The sequence below is a fragment of the Neovison vison genome, chromosome 7 (assembly GCF_020171115.1).
Source record: "Neovison vison isolate M4711 chromosome 7, ASM_NN_V1, whole genome shotgun sequence".
Taxonomy (NCBI): domain Eukaryota; kingdom Metazoa; phylum Chordata; class Mammalia; order Carnivora; family Mustelidae; genus Neogale; species Neogale vison.
Window position 1 is genome coordinate 45,964,080 of NC_058097.1, and position 27,790 is coordinate 45,991,869.

Below are 27,790 nucleotides of genomic sequence, written 5' to 3' on the forward strand. Positions count from 1 at the left end.
AAGAGCCTGCAGAGACGAAGAGATGCCCGGGCTCCCCGAGGGAGCCTGCGAAGCTTTGGGGCTCAGTCCCCTCCAAACACACAGACACAGACACACCATTCAACTGGCCTGCCCGGGTCCGGGACTACATTTTCCATCAGCCCTAGCGGTGAGGGGCCGCACTTGTGGGGGGAAGGGTCCGCTGCGGTGTCTGCTGGGAACTGTAGTCTGTTGGGACTGTTCTTTGCGCGCACACCCCCCACCCCCACCCCCGCAACTGGGTCAGGGCAAAGAGGTCCGTCTTCTGGCTCGCTGGCTGACTCTTAAGTTCGCGGGCTCTGCTTGTCTGGTTTCTCTGTCGTGGAGTCTCCAGGTCTCTCAATAGGAGGCCAGACTTTCATCTCCCCTCTCAGGACTGCGCCCACCCCGCCCCAGTCGCTGGGTCTCAGTGTGGGTCTGGGAGTTTGTGTATGGCTCTGGGTGAGTAGGTGCATGCCTGTGTCTCTGGGCCGGGGGTCTCTCCCTGACACTCCCCGTGTTCTGTGTGTCCATCTCTACCTCCTTGTGCACGTGCCCACTTGGGTCCTCGCGGCGGCACTCACGCCTCCCCCCACGCCCGGGCTCTGCTCTTTCTCTCTGGCGCTGTGGCTACCTTCTCCCCACTTTCTGGGTCTCTGTGCTTTCCCTCGCTCTCGCCGCCCCGCCCCCCAGCCTCTGTGTGTGTGTTTCCGTGTACAGTCACCGGCCCACCTCCACACCCCCTTCATTCTGCGAGCTTAGAAGAAAACATCCAAACACTTCAGCATCAGCAACCCAAATTTATTCTCCGGCAGCTGTGGCCGGGTGGGAAAGCCAAAGAGAAGAGTGGGCGCGGGGAGGAGGAGAGAGTCCCAGAGAGTGGCAGGCACGGGGTGGGGCGGGGGGAGAGCAGGAGGGAGGAGGGGTTCCGAGCAGGACTGGAGCCATGCACCTGGCAGGCGAGCAGTGATGGGTTTAGGGTGGGGGCGTCTAGAACAAAAGCTGATTGAGAACAGCTGGGGTAAGAATCCTTAACACATCCCAGGAATCCCTAGAGTGTAGAAGAGGAGTACTGGAATATGGGGGCACAGCCTCCCACTTACTCCAGAATGAGCTGAGGGAGTTCGGAGGTGGGGAGTTATTCTGGAAGCCAAGTCTGGAACAGCCCACCCCTTGAGACTATTTCCCAGAAAGGAAAATAAATAAATAAATAAATAAGAAAGAAAAAGAAAGGAAGAAGGAAAAGAAGAGGAAAGAAAAAGAAAAACGAGAGGCACAGATTCTACCGAAATGGAGTCTAGAACCCCGTGGAACTGGGAGAATGGTGGCCATTCTGGAACCTGGTGGAACAGAGTCCCGAACACTGAAGTGCGGGAGAATCCAGGGCTCAGCACAGCAGAATCTAGACCACGGTGCGGCTCTAGAGGCTGTACGTAGGTTAGAATGCCAGGAGCGCTGGGGAGGGGCGCCTGGCCCCTGCAGGGCAGAGGCGAGAATGCTGGGGAGCAGATCTAGAGTGGGAAGGGGGTGAACAGGGGGCTAAGGCCGGCCTGGGGAGGGAGCGGTGGGGACACCTAGTGGCGGCAGGAGAGATTACATGACTGGCACAGGCGGTGGGCTGACGGGGCTGCGGGCGTCGGGGTGCACAAAATCCGGGTTCACGTAGGTGAAGCCTTGGAAGTCGGCCTGGTCGATGCTGGCCAAAACTAGGCGGTCCGGCGGGGTCAGTGCGGGCGCCGCCCGTGTGAAGAATTTGTCGAAGTTCTCGCCGCTGCGTCCACACTGGGGGGAGCACAGGGAGGGAAAGATGAAATTCTCTCTGCTCCTTGGGTGTCCCTCCGGGTCCCCTCCGTCCATCTCCTGCCTCGCTTGGAACCTCTGCACATCCTTCACTACCTCTGCATGTCCCGTGAGGGCGTCTCCACAGAGGGACCCCCACCCCACCTCCACATATAGGAACTGGAGCTCTTGGGTACCACCCCACCCCCCCCTCCAACCCGAAGGACGAAGAATATTCCCGCAAGGTGGCTGACCGGACGGGGTCTGAAGGGAGGAGCGATCTCCAGCCGTTCCAGGCGCTCCCAGTCCATCCAGCGGAAAAAACCATGGGCACGGATGGCGGGCTCCCCGTCGGGCCCTGAGCCCAGGCGTTTCGCTGGGTGCTTAGTTAGGAACTGTGGGAAACACAGAGACAGACAGACAGACAGAGTCCCAGACAGGGAGGCACAGAGAACGAGCAAGAGAGAAAGACAAAAACAGAAGAACAGAGACACAGCATAGAGACCCAGAGAGAGGAGAGCAAGGGGGAACAGAGTGGGGGAGGTGGGGGGAAAGAGGAATTGGGGAGAATAAATGAGAACGAGATGGATGAACTCCAAACCCAGAGACCCGGGGACAGACAGAGAAAGAGGAAAATCATGGCATCAAGGTACGAGGGGCAAGAAACCCAGAAAGAGGAAGGGCACAGCAAAGAATCCCAGAAAGAGAAGTTGGAGAGAAAGAGAGAAGGAGAGGAAAAGGAAGAGATGAAGGGAGGGAGAGGGAGAGAGAGAGCGGTTGGAGACCCAGAGTAAAGGGGGAATAGAGAGCCCAAGAGAGGGAGATAAAGACCCAGGGGACCGGCAGAGAGCCAGAGAAGGTGGGAGATAAGACGCAGAAAGAGAGGATGGAGATTCAGCAGACAAACCCCCAGAGAGAGGGGAAAAGACACAATATGAAGGCGGAGACTCAGAAAGAGAGGAGGAGAGTTCCAGAAAGAAGACAGAAATTCAGAGCATGTGTGTATAGGAGTTGGGGGCAAGAGGGAAACAGACACCCAGAGAGAGGGGCACAAAGATGCGAGAGGTTGATGGAGATCCCCAGGGACACAGAGAAAAGGTGGAGACACAGAAAGCCCCATCAAATGTAGATGGAGCCAGAGGTAGGAGACAGAAGCCAGAGAGTGACAGTCAGAGAGAATGGAGACAGGAGCCGGAAGCAGAAGGGTGCTAATACTTGTTGAAAAGCTGCCACAGGCTAGGCTCTTTCTCCTGCACTAACTCCATAACCCCAGGAGAGGAGTCAGACTCCCAGAGTTTGGGTGGCTGGCCCAAGATCCCACAGGAAGAGAAGTGGCAAGAGTTGGGTTCACCTGACCCACCCGGTTCTGGAGAAGAAGGCCCTGGCCTTCCAGCACTGCCCACAGTGAGCTGGGGAGTGGGTGCTGCAGAAGGGAGGAGGCTAGAGGCCATCCTTGGACTGGAGGTGACAGCAGGGCAGTCCATCAGTGTTCTAACGACATCTCTGTATGATACAAACTTTTCCAGCAGATGGAAGGGCAGTAACTTCAGGGGTGGAAGCCTTTTTCTAATGAGCACAGAGCCACTGTATGGGAAGCCCAGGATGGTGGTGGTGGGGCACAGGGGTTGTCTGGAGACTCTGGGGGTCAGGGGGCTCTCACCCCCTTGCAGATCGCCACGGCTTCTCGGGAAAGTGACTTGGGGTAAGTGACAGTTTGTTCCATGATGGCCTGAAACAGCTCTTCCTCATCCTCCCCATCAAAAGGGGGCTGAGAAAATAGAGGCATAGAGTCAGAGACTTGACAAACTGGTCCCCCCCAACTTCCATACCCTCATCACCTAGCATGAACATGAACACCCCCCTCCAACATCCTAGGGAAAAACTGGACCAAGCGACCAAAGATTTCTCTCTTTTGTCTCAGACTCTCTGCTTTCCTATCTCAGATGTACCAGCTCTCTGCACCTCCTCCTGTTCTTTCTCTGCTATGCAAATCAGCAGGGCATTAATTAGACAATATGTCACTTAAATAGAAGAGAGACAAAAAATGCAGGTAAAAAAGCTGTAAAAGCATTCTCTTTTTTTTTGAATGAGTTGCTTCCAGTCTTCTGGGATTAGGAAAAGCAAAACCAAGGGAAGGATTCTTTTCTTTCTTTCTTTCCTTCTTTTTCTTTCTTTTTTTGTTTTTAAGAGCCTGCAGGAGCAGGGGAGGGGAGGAGTAAGGAGCAGGGAGAGAGAGATAGAGAGAGAAACCCATGCCCAGCATGGAGCCCAACACAGGACTTGATCTCAGGACCCTGAGATCATGATCTGAGCTGAAATCAAGAGTCAGATGCTTAACCAAATGAGCCACCCAGGCGCCTCCCAAGGCAAGGATTCTTCATGTGGGGTCTAGGAAGTCTGTTTATACAGACAGGGAGGGGGTCCATGAGCTTGAACAGGGAAAAAAGTACATCCTTATTTTTTAAAAATCTCTAACTGAAATTTAGCATTCCTGTATAAATGTAGGCAAAAACCACAGTGGCAGTACTTGTGACTTCATCACCAACAGAAATCACAGATATTTTCTTAGCACATTAGATTTGCAGATTTCTCAAAATGTTAGTCATCTTAGCTTCAAGATTACTGGTAGACCTTCATGGTTATTTCCCGTCACTGTGAGATAATACTATTTAGTTCATTAACAGGAAATCATATACGTGTCCACATCCCAGTGCTTAATATTTACTTAACTATATACTTTTAAATTAAATTTATCTAGCTGGCTGAATTGTTAAATTAAAATTTTTGTTTTATAGCCATTTCAGTGCGATTTGTTTCCCTTGTAATCCTATTAATTTAATTCATGTATTTAAACACTTTGTTCTGAGAAGGGGTCCTTGGCGCCAAGACAGTTTTAAGAACCTCTGGTCTGTGAGAAAATAATGCTTCAGAACCAAGGACAGCACTATCCAGGCAGGACATTCCCCCTGTGTAGCACCCCTCCTCAGTCCACAGACATCCCTTCCTAACCTGCTCCTTTGAGATAAAGGCCCTGTGACATCCCACGTGGTGCTGCCTTTGGCCAAGCCAGCCTCCCCCTGGCTTCGCTTACCTGTCCTGCCAGCATCTCATACAGCAGAACCCCAAAGGACCACCAATCCACAGACTTCCCATAGGGCTGGTAGGCAATGATCTGGCGAGGAAGGGTGGGAGTCAAGGAATCCTGGCCTAAGACCCCTTCTGGCCTCACCCCCTGGGAACCCTACCCACGTTAAGCGTTTTCAACACGAACTCTTCCCACTCAGAACACTTAGGCCAGAGCTCCATCTTTTTGCAAAATTCAGATACAAAATTTATGTACGTAGAACATTCCTTTGGTCCCCAAAATAAAGACCATCTAAGGACCAAGTCAAAAGTTCCAACCAGCTAGAATATTTAGGTAACCAGACCTTCTCCTTAAGGAGAGGGTAAATGAGGGCTAAATTTCAGATACCAGAGAGTTTTAAATCTGATGCACTTACAATTCATCTAGGAGGCTGTTCCTAGCCCTAAGACTTCCAGCCTCAATAGGTCAGTCAGAAATATGTGTGTGTGTGTTTTTTTTTTAAAGATTTTATTTATTTGACAGACAGAGATCACAAGCAGGCAGAGAGGCAGGCAGAGAGAGAGGAGGAAGCAGGCTCCCCACAGAGCAGAGAGCCCGATGCGGGGCTCGATCCCAGGACACCGGGATCATGACCTGAGCCGAAGGCAGAGGCTTTAACCCACTGAGCCACCCAGGTGCCCCTATGTGTGTGTTTTTCAAAATCTCCACAGGTTCTGAAACCATCAACACTGATTACCTGGGCATTAGCGCTGAATCACCCTAAGAGATTAAGAATGGCACCACCAACACAACTTCCTCCCTCAACTGAGAAAAGTCAGGACCCTTTGTCTCCTTATACATGGTCAGAGCACTAGCTTCAGTCCCTTAAACAAAGTCAGAGTATACTCCCCCAATGTGAAATATTCAGAGGACAGTCAGGACTCTGGGGGGATGCCCCCCCTTCAGAGTACACTGGAAGTTGTCTCCACCCTCTAGAATAGTCTAGAATAGTCCTGCTCTCTGAGAATTCTTAGGAGCCAAGTGTTAGCACACTCACCTGCCTGGCTGCCCACATTGCCAGCTCAGAGACCCAGCTCTACCCACTGGGAATGCGGGGCACACAGGCCCCTCTGCGTTGCCTGCTGCTAGACCTCCCCAAGACTCAGGTAAAGACCCCAGGGTCAGGACCCCCACATTCTGAGTGTTAAACAACCAGCCACCCCCAGCTGGCAAACTTGGAGGGCAGCAAGAGCAGCAGAGGGAGGTTACCTCAGGGGCTATGTAGTCTGGGGTCCCGCAGAAGGTGCGGGTCGTGGTCCCCGGGAAGACGTTCTCCTTACACATGCCGAAGTCAGTGATTTTGATGTGTCCTTCGGCATCCAGCATGACGTTGTCTAGTTTCAGGTCCCTGGGGGTGGAAGGCAGGACAGAGAGGAGTTGAGGGAAGGGTGGAGTCGCAGCAGCTGGGGGGGGGGGTAAGCGTTTGTGTGTTTTCTTTTAAAGTAAGCTCTTCGCCCAAGGCGGGACTTGAACTCACGACCGACCGCGAGATCACCCGTCGCTCTCTCTACCCACTGGGCAGCCAGGTGCCCCTGGAGCCGCCCGTTGGATCCCTTACCCTCTTAGAGACCTGCTGGCCTCCAGTGAAAGGCCAGACCGCTCACCGGTAGATGATGCCCTGATTGTGAAGGAAGAAGAGGCCGATGGCGATTTCCGCTGCGTAGAACCTGGAGAAGGGGCCAGGGAGCCAGAGGTCAAAGGCTGGGGCCCTCTTCCCCCCACCCCTCCTCGTCTCTTGGCCAAGACTCACGCGGCATGGGGCTCCTTAAACTTGCCCAGCTGCTGAATGTGGTACATCAAGTCGCCCCCGGTGACATACTCCATCACGAAATACAGGCGATCCTGGGGCAGGTGTGGGGCAGGGGTGTGGCTCAGAGGAGGGGACAGGCGGAGCAGAGGGTAGGACATGTCCATTCCCGCCCACTCCAGACAAACTTGTATCAGAAACCCAGAGAGGCTGGGCGGTCCGAGGTCTCAAGCCTGCCCCCCAGAATCTCCACCTGCCACTCTGAACTGGCCCCGCCCTCTGAGAATGGAGACCAAGGCCTGCCATTCCCCGGAAATCCCAGGGGCGCCGCCGCCTCTCCGCGCACCTCCTCGTGCAAACGTGACCCCGGCTGTCTGTTAAGGACGGTTTTTCAGGCCCCGCTTGCAACGCAGGATAACGTTTCTCGAAATCCAAGAAGCTGGCTACGTCTATCCAGAGCTTTCTTAAGGAGTCACGCCCTCTCCAACTCGGGTGGTTCTCACTCCCTGCCACACCCCACGAACTGGAGGGCGCGCCCCGTGTCTGACGAGACCTTCCCTCAGAATCCGAGAGGGACGACCTCGTTCTGTGCAGCCAGCTGCTGGCAGCCGCTCGGAATCTCCTCCGGCACTCCCTCTACTCCAAACTCCTCGGCTCAGACCACACCCACCCAAGACCCCCACCCCCTACAGGCCACGCCCACCAGGCCCGCAGCCCTCTGGCCACGCCCAGTCAGAATGCGGAAGGTTCTTGGCTTCGCAGTAGTCTCAGAATCTGGGAGCGGAAGTCTGACCCGAGCCAGCCTCTGCACCCCTCCTTTCTTACCGGGGTCTGGAAGGTGGAGTGCAGCTGGGTGAGAAAGTGGGGACGCCCCCCCGGGCCTCGGCCCCCCAGGGCCAGCACTCGCTTCTCCACAAGGGTGCAGTCCACGTCGTCGTCCTGGACAATTACGTCTTTCTTCAGGATCTTGATGGCATAGAGCTCATCAGAGCCCCTACGCTCAGCCAGCATCACCTAGAGACAGAGGTCCAAAAGGCCCAGGCCATCTTGGGAAGGAACCCAGAGATGCAGATTCCTGCCCCTCCCCTTCAGGGACACAGAGAAAGGGAATCCCCGGTCCTTCCTCTCTCTCTCTCTCAGGGGACAGGGTACCCTGGTTTTGCTGAGCACTCCCTCCTGAAAGCATCCCAGTCTTTATGCCCGACCTCTCAGGGACACTCAGGGGTCCCATCAAGCCCTCTTTGGCGACTCAGTTGCCTAGTGTCCCTCCCCAAAGACCAGGAATCTGATGTCCCCCCAGACATCCTCCCCTTTCCCCCCAGAACCCCAGGAATCCAACCTTCCCAAAACTGCCTTTTCCTAGAACCATGAGGAAGCTGAAGTCGGATATGTGGAGACGTCCCGGGCTCGTCCCAAAGAAACAGCGCTTGGAGTCGGTGGGACTGGGGGATGGGGAAGGGATGGGAGAGGAAGAGGGACCCATCCGCACGCGCTGTGAGAAAGGGGAGAGATCCGGAGGTAGTCAGATTCCAGATGGAGGAAAAGGAGATGCCCCTGAGAGACACAGCATCCAAGAATGGAAGGGATGGGGAGAGACAGAAAAAGAAAGTTGTCTCTGCCCCACCCCCCACCTCTTGGCATAAGACCTTGCACCGATTTTCCACAGCCTGGAGGGCTGATCATTAAAATAACACTTAGACAGATTACTATATGCCATTAGATAAGCTGTTAGCACCCCCCATTTTATTTTTTATTTTTTAAGTACTCTCTAAACCTATTGTGGGGCTCAAACTCACAATCTCAAGATCAAGAGTCTCACACTCCACTGACAGAGCCCACCAGGTGCCCCTACCCCACCCCCACTTTGAGAAGAGGAAACTGGCACAGAGATATCAAATAACTTGCCCAACATCACATAGATTAAAAAAAAGCAGAGCCAGAATTCAAAATCCATGAAAGCCAGAGACTGTCTCCCTCCTTCTTGTGTCTTCAGCATTGCCCAGTGCAGAGGGCGCTGAATGGATGAAAGGCTTCCAGGATGCCCGCGTGCATTTCCTATTGTGCAACCTTGAGAGCACACCCAGAGTCCAAACACCTTTTCCACCACTGCTTCCAGCTCTTCCCACCTGAGTCTCCACAGAGCCTCCTCCCTGCTTCCCCTTCCACCTCTATTTCTATTCTCCACACAGAGCCTTGTCCTGTTCAAATGGAAACCACCTCCGGGCACCTTTGATGCTCCCACCCTCCCACCCCATCTCATCTAGTTTAAAAGCTACAATCCTTCCAGCGAATGACAAGTCACTCCCCTTCCCTCTCTGATTTAATTTCCTACTTTTCCACACCCTGTCCCTCTTCAGCCCCACTGTCCTCCTTGCTGTACTACTCCCAGCCTGCTTCTACCACAGGGCCTTTGTGCCTGCTCTTTCCTCTGCCTGGAAGGTTTTCCATCCTTCAGCCTGGAAATCTAGTCTCCCCCTCCTGTGCCTGGAAAATCCTACACTTCCTGCTGGATTCACCACCTCCCCTAGGAAGCTGTCTCTGGCTCTCTTAGGCTGTGCTTCCAGGACTCCCCAGGGCCTGAGGCTACTACCTCCATTATCAAACCCATTTCTTCCTGGTGGATGTCTCTCTATGTAACTTTCTCCTACTTTGAAGTTGATGCTCCCCAGGGAATGGACTGATTCTACCCCCAGAACAGGTTTTAGCTTCTGCAACACCTCGGGAAATAGGTGTGAGTGAGTGAGAAAATGGAAGAGAGAAGGCCGCAGTGATAAACAGAAAAACTCAAGGATCGGTCAGGTGTAGCCTCCTCAGGGAAGTCCCTCCCTGATCATCCCCATACCCCAGGCTGGCTTGGTGCCTCCTCTAGGCTTCTCCATGGCCTGGGGCACCTCTGATACATTACATCATCCTGGAATTTAAGTACCTGTCACTGTGGGACTTGCTTAAGGGTCAGGTTCCCCTTTGGTGTGCTAGTTTAACTCAGCAAGCCCGACACCAGCCGCCAAGTCTGTGCCTAGCCAGATACCAGGGGAGGGAGATGTGGGAAGAAACAAGCAGACCACAGGAATGAAACTGTCTCCATTCCAGGCCTGAGCTCTACTCACCTCATACAGTTCCAGGGGGTAGTTACAGGCCTGGGGGAGAAGAAAGCCAGAGTCAGAGGCCCCAGAGAGGTAGGAGGTTGCCCTAAAACAGAGAGTGGGGACTCCAAATCCCCAAGCCATGGGAATGGATAGGAACTCTAATTCCCATCATACCCTGGGGCAAGAGTCCCCTAGAAAAGCAGGAGAAGGATCCCCAGGGCCTTCTGGGAATTGTAGTCCCAGGACCCCTGGGCACCCAGCCGCTCTGAACTGTGTGTGCGGGGCTGGATCCCCCTGGGGGAAGTGGGGCCTGAGTACCTCAAACTTCTGGAGGAGGCTGCAGTTGTCAGCGTCGGCCACCGGCACATTGTAATATTCGCCCTCCTCCTGGTTCAGTAACTTGTACCTGACACACAGACCAGAGGTGGGGTGGGGTGGGGGTGGGGTTGAGGGTTGGGGGGCATGCGCCCGAGGGGGAAAAAGAGACACAGAAAGAAAGACACAGAGATGGAGAGAGAAAGAGTGAGCTAAGGAGAGAGAGATTGGATGTGGGGAGAGGACGGGGTTTGGGGGGGGGGGGGAGGACAGGGGAGGAGGGAGAGAGAAGGGCAGGGAGGAAGGAGGCAGCTGTCGGGAGGAGAGAGATCACACAGAGACCTATATGCAGAGGCCGAGGCACAGCTGTGACCCTGCCCCGCCCTCACCAGCCGTCCACCGGGGCTTTGAGCAGCTCCGAGACCCCGAAGGACATGGCACCCATGAAGTCGTTGCGGGAAGTCCGGTCCCAGTCCCACACCTCCACGCTGAGCCGGCGCTCCACATCCCCTGGCTTCAGGTTGCTGCAGGAAGGGTGGGACGGAGTGAGGTCCAGCTCCCTGCTCCCTGGCTTCCCTATCCTTGGTCCTGGAGGAGGATGCAAGTCCTTCTGGGGTGAGCTGGGGTCTACTCCTGCTCCCTAAACTGTCCTGTCATCTTGGACCCTCCCAAAGGGGGTCTTCCCCAATAGCGGGACCCTGAGTACATCTAGACAGCACTCAGTCTCTCTCCCTTCCTCCCACATTCTTGGCTCCTTCCCATCCCTGCGTCCTGTCCTTTCTCTCCAGATCTCTCTCCTGAGTCTCTGTGGCCGCTCCTTCCTCTGGGTCCCTGTCCTTCTGTCTTTCTGTTAATTGGCTTCTCTTTCTCTTCCTTCCACCCACCCACCACCCCTCTGCTTACACCCCACCCCCCTGCATTCTGTCTGTGTGTCTCTCTGGGTTTGTGTCTCTTCTTCGGAACCCTCCATATCTGTCTCACTCTAAAGTTGTGGGCTTTGATGGATATTAAATGCACAGATCTCTCTCTCTCTTGGCTTCTGTAACTCCATCCCTCTCTGTCAGTCACTCCATTCCTCTCCCACCACTTTTCTCGGGTTCCCTCTATCCTAACACCTCCCACCGTCTGCTCTCTGGGGTCTTGTGGGCCACCAAGATCCTCAGATCCTTCTCTACCAGCCATAACAGCATCCCTTGCACCCGAGGCTCACAACACAAAGGTCTCGTTCCACACAGGGTTTAGTGTGGCTTTCACCGTCCGGGTCTTCTGTTTTGTCAAGTTCCGAGGGTCTGGGATAAGCTTCAGCTTCACATAGGGATCCGACAGACCATTGGGATCCATTGGGATGAGGTTACGGGCCTCGCCAACTGAGAGGAGAAGTGAAGGAGGGTAGACAGGGTTACAGATCCGGGAAGAGGCCCCGAAGTCTCCCCAATTGGCAATCAAAAATCCAAGCTCTCTGCCTTTCTCACGACCCAGGTGACTTTGGCCTTACCTCTCCAGTATCCAGAACACAGGGCCTAAAGCCCTCTCCCCAGCCAGGGACCCAGAAATCAGACTCAGAACCCACTCCTCCCTGAGGTCCAGGAATGAGGACCCTGTCCTGGGCATATCACCAATAGTAATCCCAAACCTCCCTCCGAATCAGGTTCTCTCTCCTCCCTCCCTCTCAAGGACCTTGATTTAGAGTGGCCATTAAGAGGCGCTGAAAGGGGGTGCCTGGGTGGCTCTGTCGGTTGGCCATCTGCCTTCAGGTCATGCCTGGAGTTCAAGCCCCCACATCGGGCTCCCTGCTTAGCAGGGAGTCTGCTTCTCTCTCTCTGTGTCCTTCTCCCTGCTTGTGTGCTCTCTTTCTCATTCTCTCTCAAATAAATAATTTTTTAAAATATTTTATTTATTTGTTTGAGAGAGAAGGAGAGGGAGAAGCAGACTCCCCGCAGAGCAGAGAGCTGGATGTAGGCCTCCATCCCAGGACCCTGAGATCATGACCTGAGCGGAAGGCAGACGCCCAACTGACAGAGCCACCCAGGCGCCCTAATAGATAAAATCTTAAACAAACAAACAAAAAGGCGCTGAAAGTTTCAAGAGTCAACTTGGAAAAAGCATTTGGAAGGGACTGGAGAGGCCGGGCGGTGCTCAGCCTTTGCAGGTGGGGTCAGGAGTGTGGGCGTGACCCGCAGGGGGCGTGGCCCTTCCTGGAGGGTTGGGCGCCCCCCACCACCACCACCACGCAGTTGAAAGCCTTGGGCCCTTCCTCCTGGGGCAGAAGGGTGGGACCAGACCCTGGAGCCCGGCTTCACCTGTGACGTGGATCTCATCTGCCGTTGGTGCTCGGATCTCTAGCTGCAGCCGCCCACGGCGCTCCGTGTGGTCCACCCCGCACAGAGAGGGCACGCTGCGCACACAGCGCCGGTGCACGTTCATCTCGCAGCCTGCGGGGACAGAACCGGAGGTAGCGCGTCCGGCCGCCACGCAACTCCAGACTCTATCCTCCAGCCCTATCCGGAGAAACCCAGACACTGCGCTCTGAAAGGGGCCCCGGAGCGCCAGGTTCTGGCAGGAGCCCCAAGCATAGACTCACAGGAGCATTTCATGCCCTGGTGCACCAGCCCGTAGAGAAGGGAGCCGCAGTGGTCGCAGAAGGTGGGGCTGCTATAGCTGTGCAGACGGAACTTGTGCTTGTTTCGGGGGTCCTGGGGGCAGAGAGGAGACATCAGATGGGGCCAGGAGCAGGGGTACCCTAGAAGGGGCTGGGAAGTGGGGTGCCCTAGACCCTGGGAGAGAAGCCCTTTGAACTCTGCCTCCTCTGCCTTGCGCTCCCAGTCTTCATTCACTCTACTGCATTTATGGAGTGCCTGTTGTGTGCCGGGCACTGTTCTTGGTGCTAGGACCAGCTCTGGACAAACAATGAAAAACTCCTGCCCCCATGGAGTTTACTTTCTAGTTGGGGAGACAGAAAATAAACGCTGAATAAGTAAAACAGTGATGGATGGTAGCAGGTGCTGCGGAGGAAAATGAAGCAGGAAAGGGGACTGCCAGGGCCGGGGACTGAAATTTGCAGAGACTGATGAGGGAGGCTTCACTGACAAGGTGGCATGTAGGCAGAGCCTGAAGGAGGTGGGGCTCCTAACGTTCCACAGTCCCTGCGCTCACCCCACCTCCCCAAACATGCTCTCCAAGGATGTGTGGGCCACGATGAACTCCACATGGCTCACTGTCAGCCTCTGTCAAGGTCTGCCCACTGTTGATCTGCCTTCTCTGAGCCCCTTGTGAGATGGACAATATGACCTCTCAGTTAATGAAAGACCAAGTGTAGGGGCGCCGGGCTGGCTCAGTCGATGCAGCATGCGACTCTTGATCTTGAGGGTGTGAGTTCAAGTCCCATATTGGGTGCAGAGATTATTTAGAAAGGAAGGAAGGAAGGAAGGTTGGTTAAGTTGAGTGTAAAGTGCATAGCAGGGCCTGGCATACTCAAAGTGCTCGGTACTGCCGTTTGGGCTGCTGTGGTTACTAACGATGATTTCATTGCCATGTCCACAGAGCCCTGGGTTTAAATAAGAGCTGGGCCATTTACCAGCTGTGTGATTTGGGGCAAGATAGTGCCCAGATTAGAGCCTCAGAGTCCTTTTCTGCCCAGTGGAAATCAACAGTCCGTATCTTGAAGCAGTGCCCAATGTCCGGAGTTCAATTAAGCATGAATTTAGGGCACCGACAAAGCATTCCTTCCCCACCCCTGGCAATGTCTGAGTGTTCAGTAGTTTGGTATCTGCCTTTTCCTAGGCATGCATCGTGAGCTAGGGTGAAAATTCAGGATATTCTTGGGCTTTTATTTATTTTTGCAGTTTAGCGGGGATCCTATTTTGAGTGACACTTGGGAGGGTAGGGTGTGATGATCTCTTTCAATGCTCAGGGCCTCTAAAGATCTTCCGCTGACCCTAACTCAGAGGGTGCCTGCTGCTCTAAGCGCTCTACTATGTCAGGTCTCAGCAGGAAGCCGGACTCGCAAGCTCCACCGCTCCACGGAGGTAAGCTGTTCTCATTCCCAAGAAATCACAACCAAAAAGGAGACAGAGCTGCAGCTCTAAGTACACAGACCTGCGTCCCCACTGGACTCTTCCCCCTCCCCAGCTCTGTGCCCCGCCCCTGGACACCACCCCCTTGCAGAGTCTCAGCCTTCCTTCCTGTAAAATGGGGCCACGAGGCCTTCCTGAAAGGGGCCGAATGGAAATCATGCTCGCCAAGCCCTTCCCATTTCTTTAGCCCTTGATCCATGTGACAGCCAACAAGATCCAAAGCATTAAGAAGGAAAATAATAAAAGAGTGAAGTAGAGGAAGACATCCTTCCTCTGTTTCTTCATCAGTGACAGCAACAGTTGTACAAGGATAATATCCCATATGAACCCAGGTATCATCCCAAGCATTTGACTCATTTAGTCCTCAAAACCATGGTCATCATCCCCATTGTGCAGATGAGAACAAGAGGTACAGAGAAGTTAAGCAACTTTTGGAAGGACAGAGAATCTCTATGTGGGGGATCTGGGAGTCAAGCCCAGGGCTTCGGCTCAGATGGGGACAGGAACAACACCTCACCTCCTGCTTTGTGCGGACTCATTCTTGGACCGCCTGAAAGACACCTGCTGAGTGTGTGCAGTGAGCCCTGGACAATTCAGAAGTCACGTGGGGGGTGCAGGCAGGCAGGTGAGGCGGCCAATCAGTGACATATATGGCGGCTAGTAGACAGTGGTGCACAATGTATGTGCTATGACATCACATCCTCTACATAAACTTCAACTTTCGTCACCTAACCAACTGGCAAAATGTTCCATGGACTTCTGGAGAGCTCTCTGTCCCTTTTTCTCTCTCTCTGTCTCAGCTTCTCATTCTGTCCCTTTCTTCATCTGCTAATCATAAAGAGGGCTCGAACCCTATGTCAAACCCTGGGCTAGGCCCTCAAGCCTCCTGGCTTCGTTGGACTATCAAAACAAGCCGGGGTAGGTGGGGGATTTTGCTGTCCCAGCCCATAGCCACTAACCACATGTGGCTATTTAAATTTCCATCAGTTCAAATTAAATGGAATTTAGATTTCCCTTGCTCAGTCCTGGTAGCCCCTCCCAAGGGCGCCTCCAGCTAGCTGGGTGTGGCTGGCGGCTGCCATACTGGACAGAGGGGAAATGGAGGCTCAGAGAGAAGAGCCCGAAGACCAGACAGAAAGTGAAGGAGGGATCGGGAATGGGCCACAGCATCCACTGTTCTTGGAAGCCCACCTGACATCCCCCGGATGGGAAGCAGAAGGAGAGAGAGACAGAGGTGGTGTGGATCTGTGTGTGCACATGAGGGAATCTGTATGTGCACCTGTGTGTGCTCCTGGGGGTTTTGTGTGTGTGTGTGCACTGCAGGGTCTCCCTGGGCCTCCCTCTTGGCATCTCAGAAACCATTCTCGGTATCTGTCATCTTCTACTTTAGCCGGTCTCTCTGGGTGTCTGCAGCTCTGCTTCTCTGAGTTTCTTGTCTCTGTCTGTCTCTCTCAGTCCCTGTGGCTCCCCGTTTCCTCCCTCCTGGGTTGCTGTCTCTGTTCCATTCCTCTTTCTCTGTCTCACTCTCTATGGGTCTCTTTTTCTGCGTTTCTGAGATTCTCTGTCTTACCTCCGTGCCTGCATCAATGGTCGTCTCTCTCTCTGTCCCTCCACTCTCTGTTTTTTTAATCTCTTGACCCCTGAATGACAGCCCACCCCCTCCAATGCTCATCTTCAGTCCCCTTCCCGCTGCCTCTTCTCTGTCCCCCACCTATGTCCCCAGCCTGTCTCAGCCCCCTCTCATTTCCCCTTTCCAGGCCAAGGGCAGGGAATCTGGGCCAGACTAGCTCCCCCTATCTCTCCAGCCCCCCTCCCCTCCCAGCCTTAAAAATAGCAGTAGAAATTGGGACGGACGCCGAGGGGGTGAGGGCGGGGGCGCGGCCCAAGGAGGAAGAATCAGGTGTCCGGGCACTCACATCCGTCTGGGGGCCCTTCCCAGCGCCTGGACACTCGAAGGTCACAAATTCGTGGCATCGTCGATGAACCACAAAGCTGCAGACTGAAGGTGAGAATCATAGAGACACAGAGCCAGAGAGAGAGAGTCCAATGGACAGAAAATCAGAAAGAGAGAGACTCCAACAGAAGGAAAACCACAGAGAGGGGGACCCCAAAGTCCAGAGAGTTTAATAGAAAATCAAAGGAGAGACCCCAACATGGAGTGGGGGAGGGAAACCAGGAGATAGAAATTCAGGGGTTGAACCCAAAGACAGAAACAGAGACCTAGAGCATCACAGAGCAGAGAGACCCCAGTGCCTACACATAGCCAGAGGGAGACACAGAGACAGACTGAGAAAGACCGAGACCCAGGGACACAGAGAGAAAACAGGATCCTATTGACAGATGAGCCCACTGAGGTGAGGCAAGAAAGCAAGGAAAGAGGCAGGCTGTGGAGAGCAAACAGCAATGTCCTCTGACAGCACAGAGAGAGCAGCGACTTGGGCAGAAGTGAGTCTGGGGGCCGCGGGAGGCCTCCCCCTCCCTGACTCACTCTGTTCTCAGCAGTAGCAGCTGGTGCTTCAGGACTCGCCCCCCTCTCCCGCCCCGCATAACTGTCAGCCCCGCCCGGCCCCCACCCGCCCATTGGTGACCCCACCCGGCCTGCCCCTGCCTAGGACTGTTGGTGTTGTCATGGCGACAATAGCTTTGGGGGGGGGCTCTGACTCCGCATCTCCAGCCCCCCCTTCAGCTCCCCTTTTCCAAATCTCCCTGTTGCCATGGCAACAGATTCTCCAAATATCTGTCCCCACCTGGAGCCGGCCGAGGGAGGGGCCCCCAGCACCACCTCCGCGGTGGCCCCACCATCAAAGCTCCCTCCCCACAGCAGGCTATGTCTCTGCCACACCCCCCGCCCCGGGCTCCCCCGCGCCTCTCTGGGGACCAAAGAACACGTGTGTCAAGCCTCCTGGGCTGTGGGGCCCCAGCCTCCACCCTCCTGAGGGTCCCAGGAGTCCAGGTCCCCAGGTCTTACCTTGACATTGCAGGCCCTGTTTTCCAATCCCCCTGCAAGATCAAGGATCCGAGGTCAGTGCAGAAAAGGGTAGGGGGCCTCCCACCTCTGCCAGCTTTACTGCGCCTTCCTCCCTCCACGAGCAGGACCCCAGCTGCCTCTTGTTCTAGAGCCCAGAAATTCTGGCCCTCAGCCTTTCTTCTCTCAGTCCCAGGAGTCCAGGCCCCCAGCCTCCTCCTCCCTCAGACCCTGGAGTCCAGGTCCCCAGCCCCCTCCTCCTTCAGACCCAGGAGTCCAGGACCCCAGGCCCTCCTCTCTCAGACTCAGGGGTCCAGTCCCCAGCCCCTTCCTATCCTAGGACCAGAAGCTAGGACCAGCAGCCCTTTCCTTCTCCATCCCTCAGGGGCCTGGGGTGACATGAGTCTCCATCCCTCCTTCCATCTTCCCTCAAGCCCCCAGCCCCTTCCCTCACCAGATGAAGTCGGTGCAGTGGCTGCAGAAGGTTGGCTGCTTGAAGAAGCGGGCGGTGAACTTGTGGCTCTTGACTTCGTGGACCACCTTCTGCCTCAGAGCCCCCTTTCTGCAAAACAGGGGCCGGGGTCCCCCCTCTGAATCGCCTCCGCCGGGGCCCAGGCCTGCCATGGCCCCAGGAACGTAGCAGGGACCAGGATCCTGCCTTTCTGGGGAAACAGGTGGAAAGGCGAGGAGCCGGAGAGTCGGGAGAGCACTGAGCCACGGGGAGATTGCGAGGAGGAAAGGAGAGGGGCGAGGCACCTCCAGGCGCGGAGCGCAGGGCAGGGAGCGGCACCCCGGGGCGCGCCGGCTCCGCCAGGGGGAGCGGGCGGGCAGGGCGGAGAGCCGAGGGCAGGGGCGCCAAGGAGCCGGAGGCAAGGGCGGCGGCGGCGGCGGGAGCTCCGGCTCAGGCACCTGCTGAAATGTGGGAGCCCCGGCTGGGGGGAGGCGTTGCCATGACGACCGAGGGGCGGGGTTTCAGCTTAAAGGCGTCCCCCCCTCCCTGAGACTCGGGACAAACGCCCTGCCCCCGACACACACGTGCGCACACCCACTCTGGGGGCTGGCTGGAGGGAGGGGGCATCCTCTGAGCAGTGCCCTGCCTCCACCTCCATCTGTCTACCCGGCCGGGCGTCCTCCCCACTTGGGACCTCGGTGGGTCCCGTGAGCCCGCTGAGACTGCACTCGGATCCCTGGGTTTCTGACGGTGTCACTCTGCTTCATTACACAAACTTTGTATTCAGTGCTGGGAACCCAGTGGTGGACGCGGAGACCTGCTGTCTCTGCTGCTCTTCAAGTCTTGATTTCTCTCTGGGCGTGGGTGAAATTTGTATGTCCGTGTCTCCCTCTGGGGTTGTCCCTCGCTCTCAGTCTCTGTCCCTGTCCGGTGTTGCCGGCTCCCTGTCCTGTGTCCCCGTCCCAGTGTCCCCACCTCCCTGTCTCGTGTCTCTGTCCCTGCGCAGTGTTCCCAGCTCTCTGTCCTGTGTATTCCCGCCTCCCTGTGCCGTGTCTCTGTCCCTGTCCAGTGTTGCTGGCTCCCTGTCCTGTGTCCCTGTGTTCCAGGCACCCTGTCGCGTGTCTCTGTCCCTGTCCAGGGCTCCTGGCTCCCTGTCCCATGTCTCTGTCCCTTGCCTCTATTTCTCTGTTTTGTTTTGTTTTGCTCTGTGTCTCCATCTATGCCCGTGGCCATCCTGTGACCCTCTGGGGTCTTGACGTCGCTTTTTCTGTGGCGTCTGTCTCACTGGGAATCAGTGTCCCTCGGCCTCTCGGCGGCGGAGGTCTCATACATCTCTTCGGCCTCTCTTTGTCTGTCTCTGGGCTCTCTCTCGGCCGCTTTCCGCCGGGCTGTGACTGTGGGCATCCGTGTCCCCTCCCTCTGCGTCTTCCTCTCTGAGAGCCAGTCTCTGTGTCCCCCCACCCCTCCGCCCTCCTTCTCCCCGGCTGTGTCCGCGAACTTCCCTGTGCTCGTCGCTCTCTCTGACCCACTCCCTGGCTCTGCCAGCCGCTCCCTCCGTAGCCGGGGGTCTCCGAAGGTCCGAGCTCTTCAGCTCCCATCTTGATCCCTCTCTCACCCTCTCTGGCTAGGAACCTCTCCCCGTGCCTGGGGGTCTCCCCGGCCCTCCCCGGGCCCCCCTGACCCTGGAAAACCCTGTGCACTCCGGCCCTACGCACGTCTGCCCAGTGGGGCTCCCGTGCCGGCTCCGTCGCTCCGCCCGCGCCCCTGCCCCGCTCCGCCCGGCCCTCCCCCGACGCGCGAAAGCTACGGGTTCCGGGCGCCGGGGCCCGGCTCTGTTGCCAAGGGCAACCACGGCCCGCCCCGGGCCGCGGAGTGCGGTGCATCCTGGGACTTGGAGTCTGAGCCTGCCGACTACCTGTTGTGGCGACGCGGCCGGGAACTTCCTCTCCCGGCGAGCACCGCGAGGGGGGCGGGGCGCCGCCGCGGAGCCTGAGGACCCGCCTCGCCGCACCTTCTCTGGGAATTCTGGAGGTCCCGGGCCGGCTTCCCGAAGCCGAAGGGGAGGTGAGGGAATCAGGTTCTTCTCCAAGCCCCTCGGAAGTGGGGTGCTGTTGCCTGCCACCCACCTCCAGGCGCCCGGCCTTCCCAAGGGCAAGGATGGGGAGGGGACGGTCGTGGAAACGGACCTGAGGATCCCACCTTGCCCGCTTGGCTGCTTTTCCCCCATCACCAACACATCACCCCCGGGTCCTAGAGCTGTTCTCTCTGGTCCCTTCCAAAAGGGGTTCAAGCATGGGGTGGGGAGGCGGGGCTAGGCGCCCTTGCAGGAGGCAGGCTTTGGTGTGGGTCAGAATTCCGGGGTGGACGCTGAAGAGCTCAAAAGAACGCCTCTCCTCGAAAAGGAGTGCGTCTATTCCCGGTAGCCCTTCCTTCTCTTCGGGGGACCCTCCCTGGACATAGCGCTTGCCAACTGCTTTTGCGGGTGTAATTGCAGATGGGTTGCTTGATCCTGGGATTTGTGCGGATTTATGTTTATGTATTTGTGATCCTCCTCAGGCAACAGGGCCTTCTGTAGGACAGAGACTCACTGTAAGAGTAATTCGTTTGCTCTTTATCGAGGTCTTCTGTGGACCGGTTGTGTCAGGGAGCTTAGAACTGAGGGTAAGATGGAGCTGGTGGGAATGCAGGCAGGGCCAGATCCTCAAGGTCCAGAGGAGCTCTGGTATCACCTGTAGGCACAAACAGGATTGGAGCAGGGGAGGGCAGTGTCAGAGGTTAGAAGCATCCCCCTGGGCCAGAGTGGGCAGGAGGTGGGCTAGTCAAGGAGGAGCCTGGGGTACTAGCTCAAGACAAAATGATACCCGAGCTGGGTCAGGAGCTGGCAGAGGGGACAGTTGAGGAAGGCTAGACAGTGTCTGGTGAGCAACAGATAGAGTGGATGGGAAGAACCAGAGCCTGGGTTCGCAGGCTGGGGAGCCTGTTACTGAGATGTGGAACCTGAGGAGTTGATTTTTGGGGGAAAAAGTGTTGCACTCAGATGGGAACACTGTTTCTAGAGTTGCTCATGGGATTCCAAGGAGGGCCCAATCTCATTCATTTCAATCCTAACTAGTTCTCCTGGCTTTGGGAGATCCAAAGGCCAAAGTTGTCTTGGCCTGGTCCAAGACTCCCTCTCCCACCCAAGAATATGGACCTTGCCCTCTCTCCTGGAGCCCTCCCCAGCAATAAAGCAAGCACAGTTTTTCTTTTATCCTTATATTGATGTAAAAAAACAAAAAAACAACAAAAAAAAAACACAGATGTGGGGTGAGGGAATGGACAAGTCTTCCCTCCGTAGTTCACAGCAGGGACTGATGGGAACCAGAAGCTCCAGGGAATTAAAAAAAAATAAAAAATATATATTTATACATTTATATATATGACATTGCGCATGTGAGTCCCAGAGAAGCAGGAAGCAGCTACAGGAAGCAACTAGCATGCAGAAACACACGTGTGTGTGTGTGTGTGTCCGCGCGTGTGTGCACGCGTGCACCACACTTGAGCAAGCAATTCCTCTATGGCAATGGCACCCCCCACCTACCCATCCCACCCACCCCCAAGAAAAACACATTGAAAAGAAACTTCCCTTTTAGAAGAGGGCCACCCAGGACGTTTTGCCCTTGTGACCAGAAAAGGAAAACCAACCAACCAACCAACCCAGGTTCACACTGCCTGCCTTTAAGGCGGGCAGGTGGCCAACCTCTTCTCCCAGCAAAGGCAGTATATGCTGTTTTTAATACTGAGATGGGAGGGCCATATCCCTACCCACCCCCCACTAACACTTAGACAGTCGTCCTTAAGACCATATGGTTCTTTGCTGGCCACCACTTTTTCGATAACCCAGAGAGCAGTTGGGATGGGAGGCTTCCACCCTTTACTTCCTGTAAGATGGCCTCCAGGCAGTGGGATGTTAATAAGCCTGGCCAAAGTTCTGGAGCCAATCTCAGGGGAGGCTGGGGGCCAGGCAAGGCCTACAGACCCAGGGCCTGTGCTTGAAGCCTCATACCCACTGGAGATCATTGGCCTCCAGAGATGAAAGGGGACATGCGCTGTCCGCACCCCCTCCACTGGGAGAAAGGGAGCCGCATTCTCTAGCTGCCCCCCCACCCAACAAACACACACATACACACCAACTAAGGCACAGCCAGGGTGGGTAGGCATGCTTTGGCAATGAGGCCCCTTTGGAGGCCCATGGAGGGAACAGCTGCAGGAGAGGGGAGTGGGACATGGAGCTCAGCACCTTCGGAAGTGGGGGGCAGTGGGGTTGAGGCAGAGAAGAGAGAAGTCTCAGAGCTCCCAAGGAAATTGGAAGAAAGAAACTGGGAAAGAGGCGCCTGGGACAGAACAGGGAGGAAAGAAGAGGTAAAAACAGAAAGAGGCAAACAAGCAAAACAGGATGTGGGCAACCCAACAAAACAGGAAGGAAAGGCGAGAGCAACAGGAGAGAGAGGCAGGAAGCTAAAGGAACAGAGAAGAGCAGGATGGATGGGAAGGAAACAGGAGAGGCAGGAGAGAGGCAGCCAGGAAGAGGAAAGGAGGACTTGGGAAAAGAAACCTCGGCCCACAAGAGGGACTTGAGAGCGCCGGTCATGGTCAGAGCCTCAGACCCTGACGAACACCAGGCGGGCCGAATACACCAGGTCAGCCAGGTAAGCCAGCAGGTTGATGGCCGTGAGGATGGCCACGGCCAGTCGGCGGTCCCAGTTGCACACATAGTAGGCGTGCCGGTTGCTGCAGCCCACGTCCGAATAGCGGCGGGAGTGGCCTCCGTGCCTCTCGCTGAACTGGTAGAGTGGCCAGAGCACGATAGCTGTGGCATACAGAAGGACAGAAAGCAGCGCCAATCCTGACAGGAAACTGGGAAAGGAGATGGGCAGAATGTTGGTGCAGTCACCCAGGTTCAGCAGGATGGCGACGGCCGCCAGGATGAAGCAGATGGAGTACACGGCCACACACCACTCCAGGGCTGGCTTGTCCTGGTACAGGGAGGGGCCGCCGATGAAGGCGAAGATGACGCAGGCCACAAAGGTCTCCAGCACCTTGAGCAGGCCTGGCACAGTGGCCATGTAGCCGGTGATCTCCCCGGGGCGGGCCCGGGTCCAGGCCACTTCAGTGGCGTAAGCCACGCAAGCGATGCAGGAGAAGGTGGTGGCAGCGATGGCGTGGTCCCGGGAGCGGCCGTGGGACAGGAACTGGACATAGGTGGTGGGGTAGATGATGGAGGCTGATAGGCAGAAGAGGGCGGCGTAACAGGCGTAGGTGATGGGGAAGTTTCTCCAGGACAGGGGGAAGCGGGCCTGGAGCCCGCATAACTCGACTATGAGGATGATGAGGGTCACAGAGAAGCAGAAGCACCAAGTGAACATGGACCAGTTACCCATGGCCCCTGTCCAGGCACCCACGCTGGCCACCAGGGAGAAGGCCACACAGGTGGACAGCAGCTGCAGCAGGCGGAGGAGGCCCAGGGGCTGGGTCAGTGCCCGAGGGGACCCCACGATGGTTGGGGAGCCCAGGCCTGAGGAAGACGACGTGGTGGTTGTGATGGTCGTGCGGGTCACCGTCACCGGCATGGCTGGGTCTTCTTAGTGTCCTAAGAAGGTTCCAAATGTGGGAATCCAGGCCCTCGGCCTTTCCTCCCCCCAGGGGCAAAGTAACCTGGTGGCTAGCTGGGGGGCACCCAGGGTGCAGGCTTTTCAAAGTGGGACAGTTGCGAGCCTGTGTGGATCAGCTGGTCACCCAGGTCCCAGAGCCCTCCCCACTCTGGACTTGGATTCCCCACCTTCCACCTCCCCTGTCAGAACCCAGGAGTCTAGGCTGCCTCTCCTCTCTCTGCAACCCAACCATTGTAAAACCATCTATCTCCACCGCCCCCCACCCCGACACTCAGAGCTGCCATCAGTCCCCCAGGGATCAGCCACCCAGCCACTCAGGACTCTGTTCTAAAACATCTCCAACCATGCAGCAGAACAAGAGGCCCTGCTTTGAGCACTCTACCTCCTCCCTCTGAGTATCCAGGGTTCGGCATCCCTGCTCCTGTGAGCACCTGCCTTCCTTCACCCAACAGGCATTTCCAGCCTCCAGACATCCAAGAGTCCAACCTCCACGTGGGAAACTTCTCAGGGACCCACATGTGATCAGAGCTCCTGAACTCCCAGCCTGTCTCTGGAACTGGGGCTAAGCTCTTGGGAACATGCCCTCTCAAGTCCACCCTCTACCAGAGAGATCAAGGGTCCGTGACTTCCATTGCAGTCTCACCTGGGATACAGGGCTGGAGCACTACCCCCAAGGACACTGAGCTTCCTTCTACCTATGCCCCTCCCCCACATGGAGTCCAATCTCCAAGTTCCCTAACTTCCAAGAAACTCAAGCACTCCAGATTCTCCAACTGTCCAGTGCCCCAGCCTCTTCCACTGAAATCTCCAGGCCTCTCACGTCTGGTCACAGAGCTTCAGACCTCAGGACTCTGGGCCCTGGACCTTGAGTTCACCAGACACCTGTAGTCTAGAAAATCAGCTTCTTTTTTCTGTCCCTCCAGAACCTACAACTTCTATCTCCTTGTCCTAGAGACCCTCAGGGAGAGAGGGCCCAGTGTCTTGGGGACCGGGTATCCAAATCCTCCCTCAGGCCTCTGACATCTGCCCTGTTGCCCTCCACCCCTAAAAAGCTCAGAAGGCTTCTCTCAGTTTCAGGGAAATAAAACTTCCTCCTTCCATGGGCAGGCACAGGAGGGCCTATAGGACAGTAGAACAGGTTCTAGCTTGCCCAGCTGTCCCTGCAAGAGGTCCCAAGACCTGGAAGCCCATTTCCTGGACACACTGTTTTCCCAGGTAAACAAGTGTCTGGATCTCTTTCCAAGGAAACCCAGCTCCAAGGTCCTTCTCTCGGAATCTCAGAGTCCAGGCCCCAGATGCTCCTCCCTCCAACACAGAGTCTAGGTGGGAAGCTCCCTCCTCTCTCAGACCCAGGAGTGCAGGCCCCCAGCCCTTCTCCCCTCCGATGGGGAGTCCAGACTCACTCACCTGCAGTCTCTGCCAAGAACCCCGAGGGCTAAAGATCCGGCTCTGGAGGTGGATTAAGTCCGACACCTGGAAAAGACTGGTCAGAACACAGGAGGGAGGAGAGAGAGTGTCAGCACCCAGCTCTCTCCGGCTCCGCCCCGCCGGGACCCAGGCCACCCGTTCGCCCGCCCGCCGCTGGGTCTCGACCCGAACGCGCAGCCAGGCTCTGCCGGCCGGGCGCCCTCCCAGCCCGGGCGGGGATCTGGCCTCGAGCCGAGAGAGGTCCCGGAGGTGACCCCAGGGAACCCCAGCCCAATCCCCAAACTGCGGGGGCGGGAGTGGAGGGAAGCCAGAGAAAGTGCACGACCGCGGGCGGGCGGGGGCGTGAGTGATCTTAAGCCTGCCGCAGCTGGGGAAGGCCGCGGGGCGGACGGGCGGGAGGGCCCTGGGCGGTGGCTGCGGGGGCGGACGGCCAGGCCCCGCGCAGCGTCTCCGGGCCTTATAAGGGCTTCAAGTCAGCCCAGCCATCAGGAATGTGGTGGGGACCCGGGCGAAGGGAGGCGGGGCGGTGCTGGGACCTCCGCCCCCCCGCCGGCCTCCGGGAGGGCCCGCCCGGCTCGTGGATCTTGGGAGAGGAAGGTCCACCTAGGACAGGAGGCCCGAAGCCTGAATTTCTGTGTTCTTCAAAATGTGAGTTCTGGGTCCCCAGAGCAGGGGCTGGGAGCCTGGACCCAGGAGGGTCTGTGAGAGACCACTGGCTGGGAAGCCGGACCCCTGGGCTTTGCCTAGCTGACCCCCCCCCCGCCCCCGCCCCGCCAGCCCCTCGAAGGCGGAACTGCGGTGTCGGAATCCAGGCCAGAGATTGGTAGCCACACCTCCCACCACCCCTCGGAAGTCAGGTCTATGGGTAGGGGCTGGGCCTCCCAGGCCACCTGGGAGGTGCTACCCGGGGCTCCACAGCCTCGTGCTCCCCCGACACGCCCTTCGAAAACCCGTTAGGAGGAAGTCAGGACCGGCCTACACTCTGGCGTTCTAGAAAGCGGGTACTGCCGGGTCCCAAGTAGGCAAGGAGGAAGAGCGCGAGCCACAACTCCAGAAGTGCCCCAAGGAAGAAGGTGGGTAGCGCAGGGACCGCGCGGAGGGGAGGGGTCCGTCGCCTTCCGCCCGGCGGCCGCCGCCTGAGGTCAGAACTCAGGAATGCACCGCCAGAGACAGCCGGAGAGAGAGGAAACACCCCTTTGGCTTCTCCGGGCTGCTTCAGGACTCCCCTGGCCACGCCCATCCCCTCTCGCCACCTCCATGCCAAACACCACACCCCGTCGCTCAAACTGAGAATCGCATCCCTAAACCCTAGCCTGCTCCACTCTCAGCAACCCAAGGACGCTGGCCTCAGCCTTGGCTTCTCTCTGGCTTAGGACACCAGCTTCCCAGTCCTCCCTTTTTGGCGTTTGGGGCCCAAAGTTCGAATTCTGGCCCCACAATGGAGGGGTGAGGAGCGTGGAAGGCCATTCTTTTTCCCAAACCCAAACTTCCAACTCCAAGCTCCTCCCCTCCTGAAGACCTTCTTGTACTAGATATCAACCCCCTTCAGCCAGGGCACATAGGGGTCCCCATCCCTCTCAGACCCAGGAGTCCAGACACCCACGTCCCTCCTCCATCAGACCCAGGAGTCCAGACACCCAGGTCCCTCCTCCATCAGACCCCGGAGTCAGGCCCCCAGCCCCTCCTCCCTCAGACCTAGGAGTCCAGGCTCCCAGACCCTACTCCCTCAGACTCAGGAATCAGGCCCCAGCCCCTCCTCCCTCAGACTCTGGAGTCCAGGCCCCCAGTTGCTCCTTCCTCAGACGCAGGAGTCAGGGCCTCCCATTCCCCTCCTCTTTCCGATGGATGACCTGTATGAGTACAGGTCTCAAGCCCTGTCGTCTCTAGAACCCGAGTCCTGATCCATGCCCCAGTCTTCCTAGAGACTCAGACACTCGGGTCGCCAGCCCCCTCCTCCCTGAGCACCCAGGAATCCTGACCGCAGCTTCCACGCCGGGGGGTCCCCGCAGCCTCACCTCTCAGGCAGCGGCAGCAGCTGCAGACTGTAAGGGTTTGCTTACTGGGTGGGGTTGGCGGGCTGGGCCGGGGGCGGGGCCGGGGGTGGGGCCGGGAACCCGGCGGGAGCGCGGGTTTCGGGCTCAGAAAGGGACTCCCGGAACCGGGAGGGATATCCCAGCCCCACCCCCAGAGGCGGGGCCAAGAAAAGACCACGCCCCTCCCCGCGTAAAATGGACCGAGACTCCCCCGCCAAGCCAGTGGTGGGGGTGGAGGGCTGAGGTCACTGTTGCCGTGGTGACAAAACAGGAAGACACAACAGCTGGCGGTGTGGGGGCTCCTGGGGGCTGCCCTCCCAGACTCGGTCTTAGCTCGGTCTCCAGGCGCGGCGGGGGAAGGCCTTTGCCATGGCAACCCGCCTGTTTAGCTTCTGTTTAGGACGGAGCCCCCAGCCCAGGTCCCCACCCCAGTCTCACCTCACTCCACTCTCCCTCTCTCTTCCGGCCCCCTCCCATCCCCGTCTGCTCCAGCCCCGCTCTTCCAGGACGGATGGAATCTTGGACATCTGGGTAGCGCGGGCTGGGAGACCAGGCCTCTCCGTTTAATGGGATCTGTGGGATACGGTCTCTGTCTCCTGGGTCTCTGAAAGGCGAAATAGTTGAGGCTGCCGATCCCTAGGGTTTGAGGGGCTTTTGGGCTGAGGTCCCCGACTCCTGGGTCCCCAAATCCTCATTTATACTGGGGCTCGCGGTGTTAGGGATTGGTGGGCGGGACTCCTGGGTCCCAGATGTCACAGTCGATGGGGGCAGGGGAAAGGCTGCCGATAGCAAAACGCCTGTATCTAGGGCGGTGCGAGTGGGACCCACGGCCTCCAAGGTTCCAAAGGACGCCTATGCTGGGGGCCCAGATTCTTGGAGCAAAAAGCAATGGAAGCTCCGACTCCTGGGTCTTCATCCGCTCCGTTGTGGTTGCAAGCCGAGCCTCCCAGGTCTGGAACCCAGGGATATTTTTGGCCTGCATTCCTGGCGCCCGGATTGAGGGAGGGGCCCGGGAGCTCCTGGAGGACAGGGCTGGGGGGCAGGGGGCGTCAGATTCCGGGTTTTGGCAAAAAGGGAGGGGCCCGAGGCGCCGGTCTGCCAGAGGCCCAGAACAGGGAGGGGCCGTGGGGTCCTTTTTTAG

At 57.0% G+C, this 27,790-nt stretch overlaps 2 protein-coding genes across 2 annotated transcripts; both read right to left on the minus strand.

Annotated features, from left to right (window-relative positions):
* Positions 1 to 777: 777 nt before the first annotated feature.
* Positions 778 to 17,883, minus strand: PRKCG (protein kinase C gamma). The gene is made up of 18 exons (XM_044256651.1): positions 17,541 to 17,883; positions 17,090 to 17,121; positions 16,038 to 16,120; positions 12,630 to 12,741; positions 12,349 to 12,480; positions 11,259 to 11,415; positions 10,438 to 10,572; positions 10,052 to 10,139; positions 9,755 to 9,784; positions 7,987 to 8,139; positions 7,473 to 7,661; positions 6,651 to 6,742; positions 6,505 to 6,567; positions 6,110 to 6,248; positions 4,868 to 4,948; positions 3,437 to 3,544; positions 2,031 to 2,171; positions 778 to 1,779 (listed from the first exon to the last, which is right to left on the minus strand). Exons 1-18 carry the CDS (start codon positions 17,708 to 17,710, stop codon positions 1,591 to 1,593), a joined length of 2,094 nt encoding a protein of 697 aa, XP_044112586.1. The 5' UTR covers positions 17,711 to 17,883; the 3' UTR covers positions 778 to 1,590.
* Positions 17,884 to 22,094: 4,211 nt separating this feature from the next.
* On the minus strand, positions 22,095 to 26,675 carry MYADM (myeloid associated differentiation marker). The gene is made up of 3 exons (XM_044256652.1): positions 26,632 to 26,675; positions 24,596 to 24,671; positions 22,095 to 23,166 (listed from the first exon to the last, which is right to left on the minus strand). The coding sequence occupies exon 3, from the start codon at positions 23,144 to 23,146 to the stop codon at positions 22,178 to 22,180; it is 969 nt and encodes a 322-aa protein (XP_044112587.1). The 5' UTR covers positions 23,147 to 23,166; positions 24,596 to 24,671; positions 26,632 to 26,675; the 3' UTR covers positions 22,095 to 22,177.
* Between the last annotated feature and the right edge of the window lie 1,115 nt (positions 26,676 to 27,790).

Bases quoted from the DNA above. Each gene is read 5' to 3' on its own strand.
- MYADM (XM_044256652.1), bottom strand. From the start codon at position 23,146: ATGCCGGTGACGGTGACCCGCACGACCATCACAACCACCACGTCGTCT.
- PRKCG (XM_044256651.1), bottom strand. From the start codon at position 17,710: ATGGCAGGCCTGGGCCCCGGCGGAGGCGATTCAGAGGGGGGACCCCGG. The intron at 9,785-10,051 runs GTACTCAGGCCC...CTTCTCCCCCAG, and splicing joins GCCTCCTCCAGAAGTTTGAG to GCCTGTAACTACCCCCTGGA. The intron at 6,568-6,650 runs GTGAGTCTTGGC...CCCCTTCTCCAG, and splicing joins TTTAAGGAGCCCCATGCCGC to GTTCTACGCAGCGGAAATCG.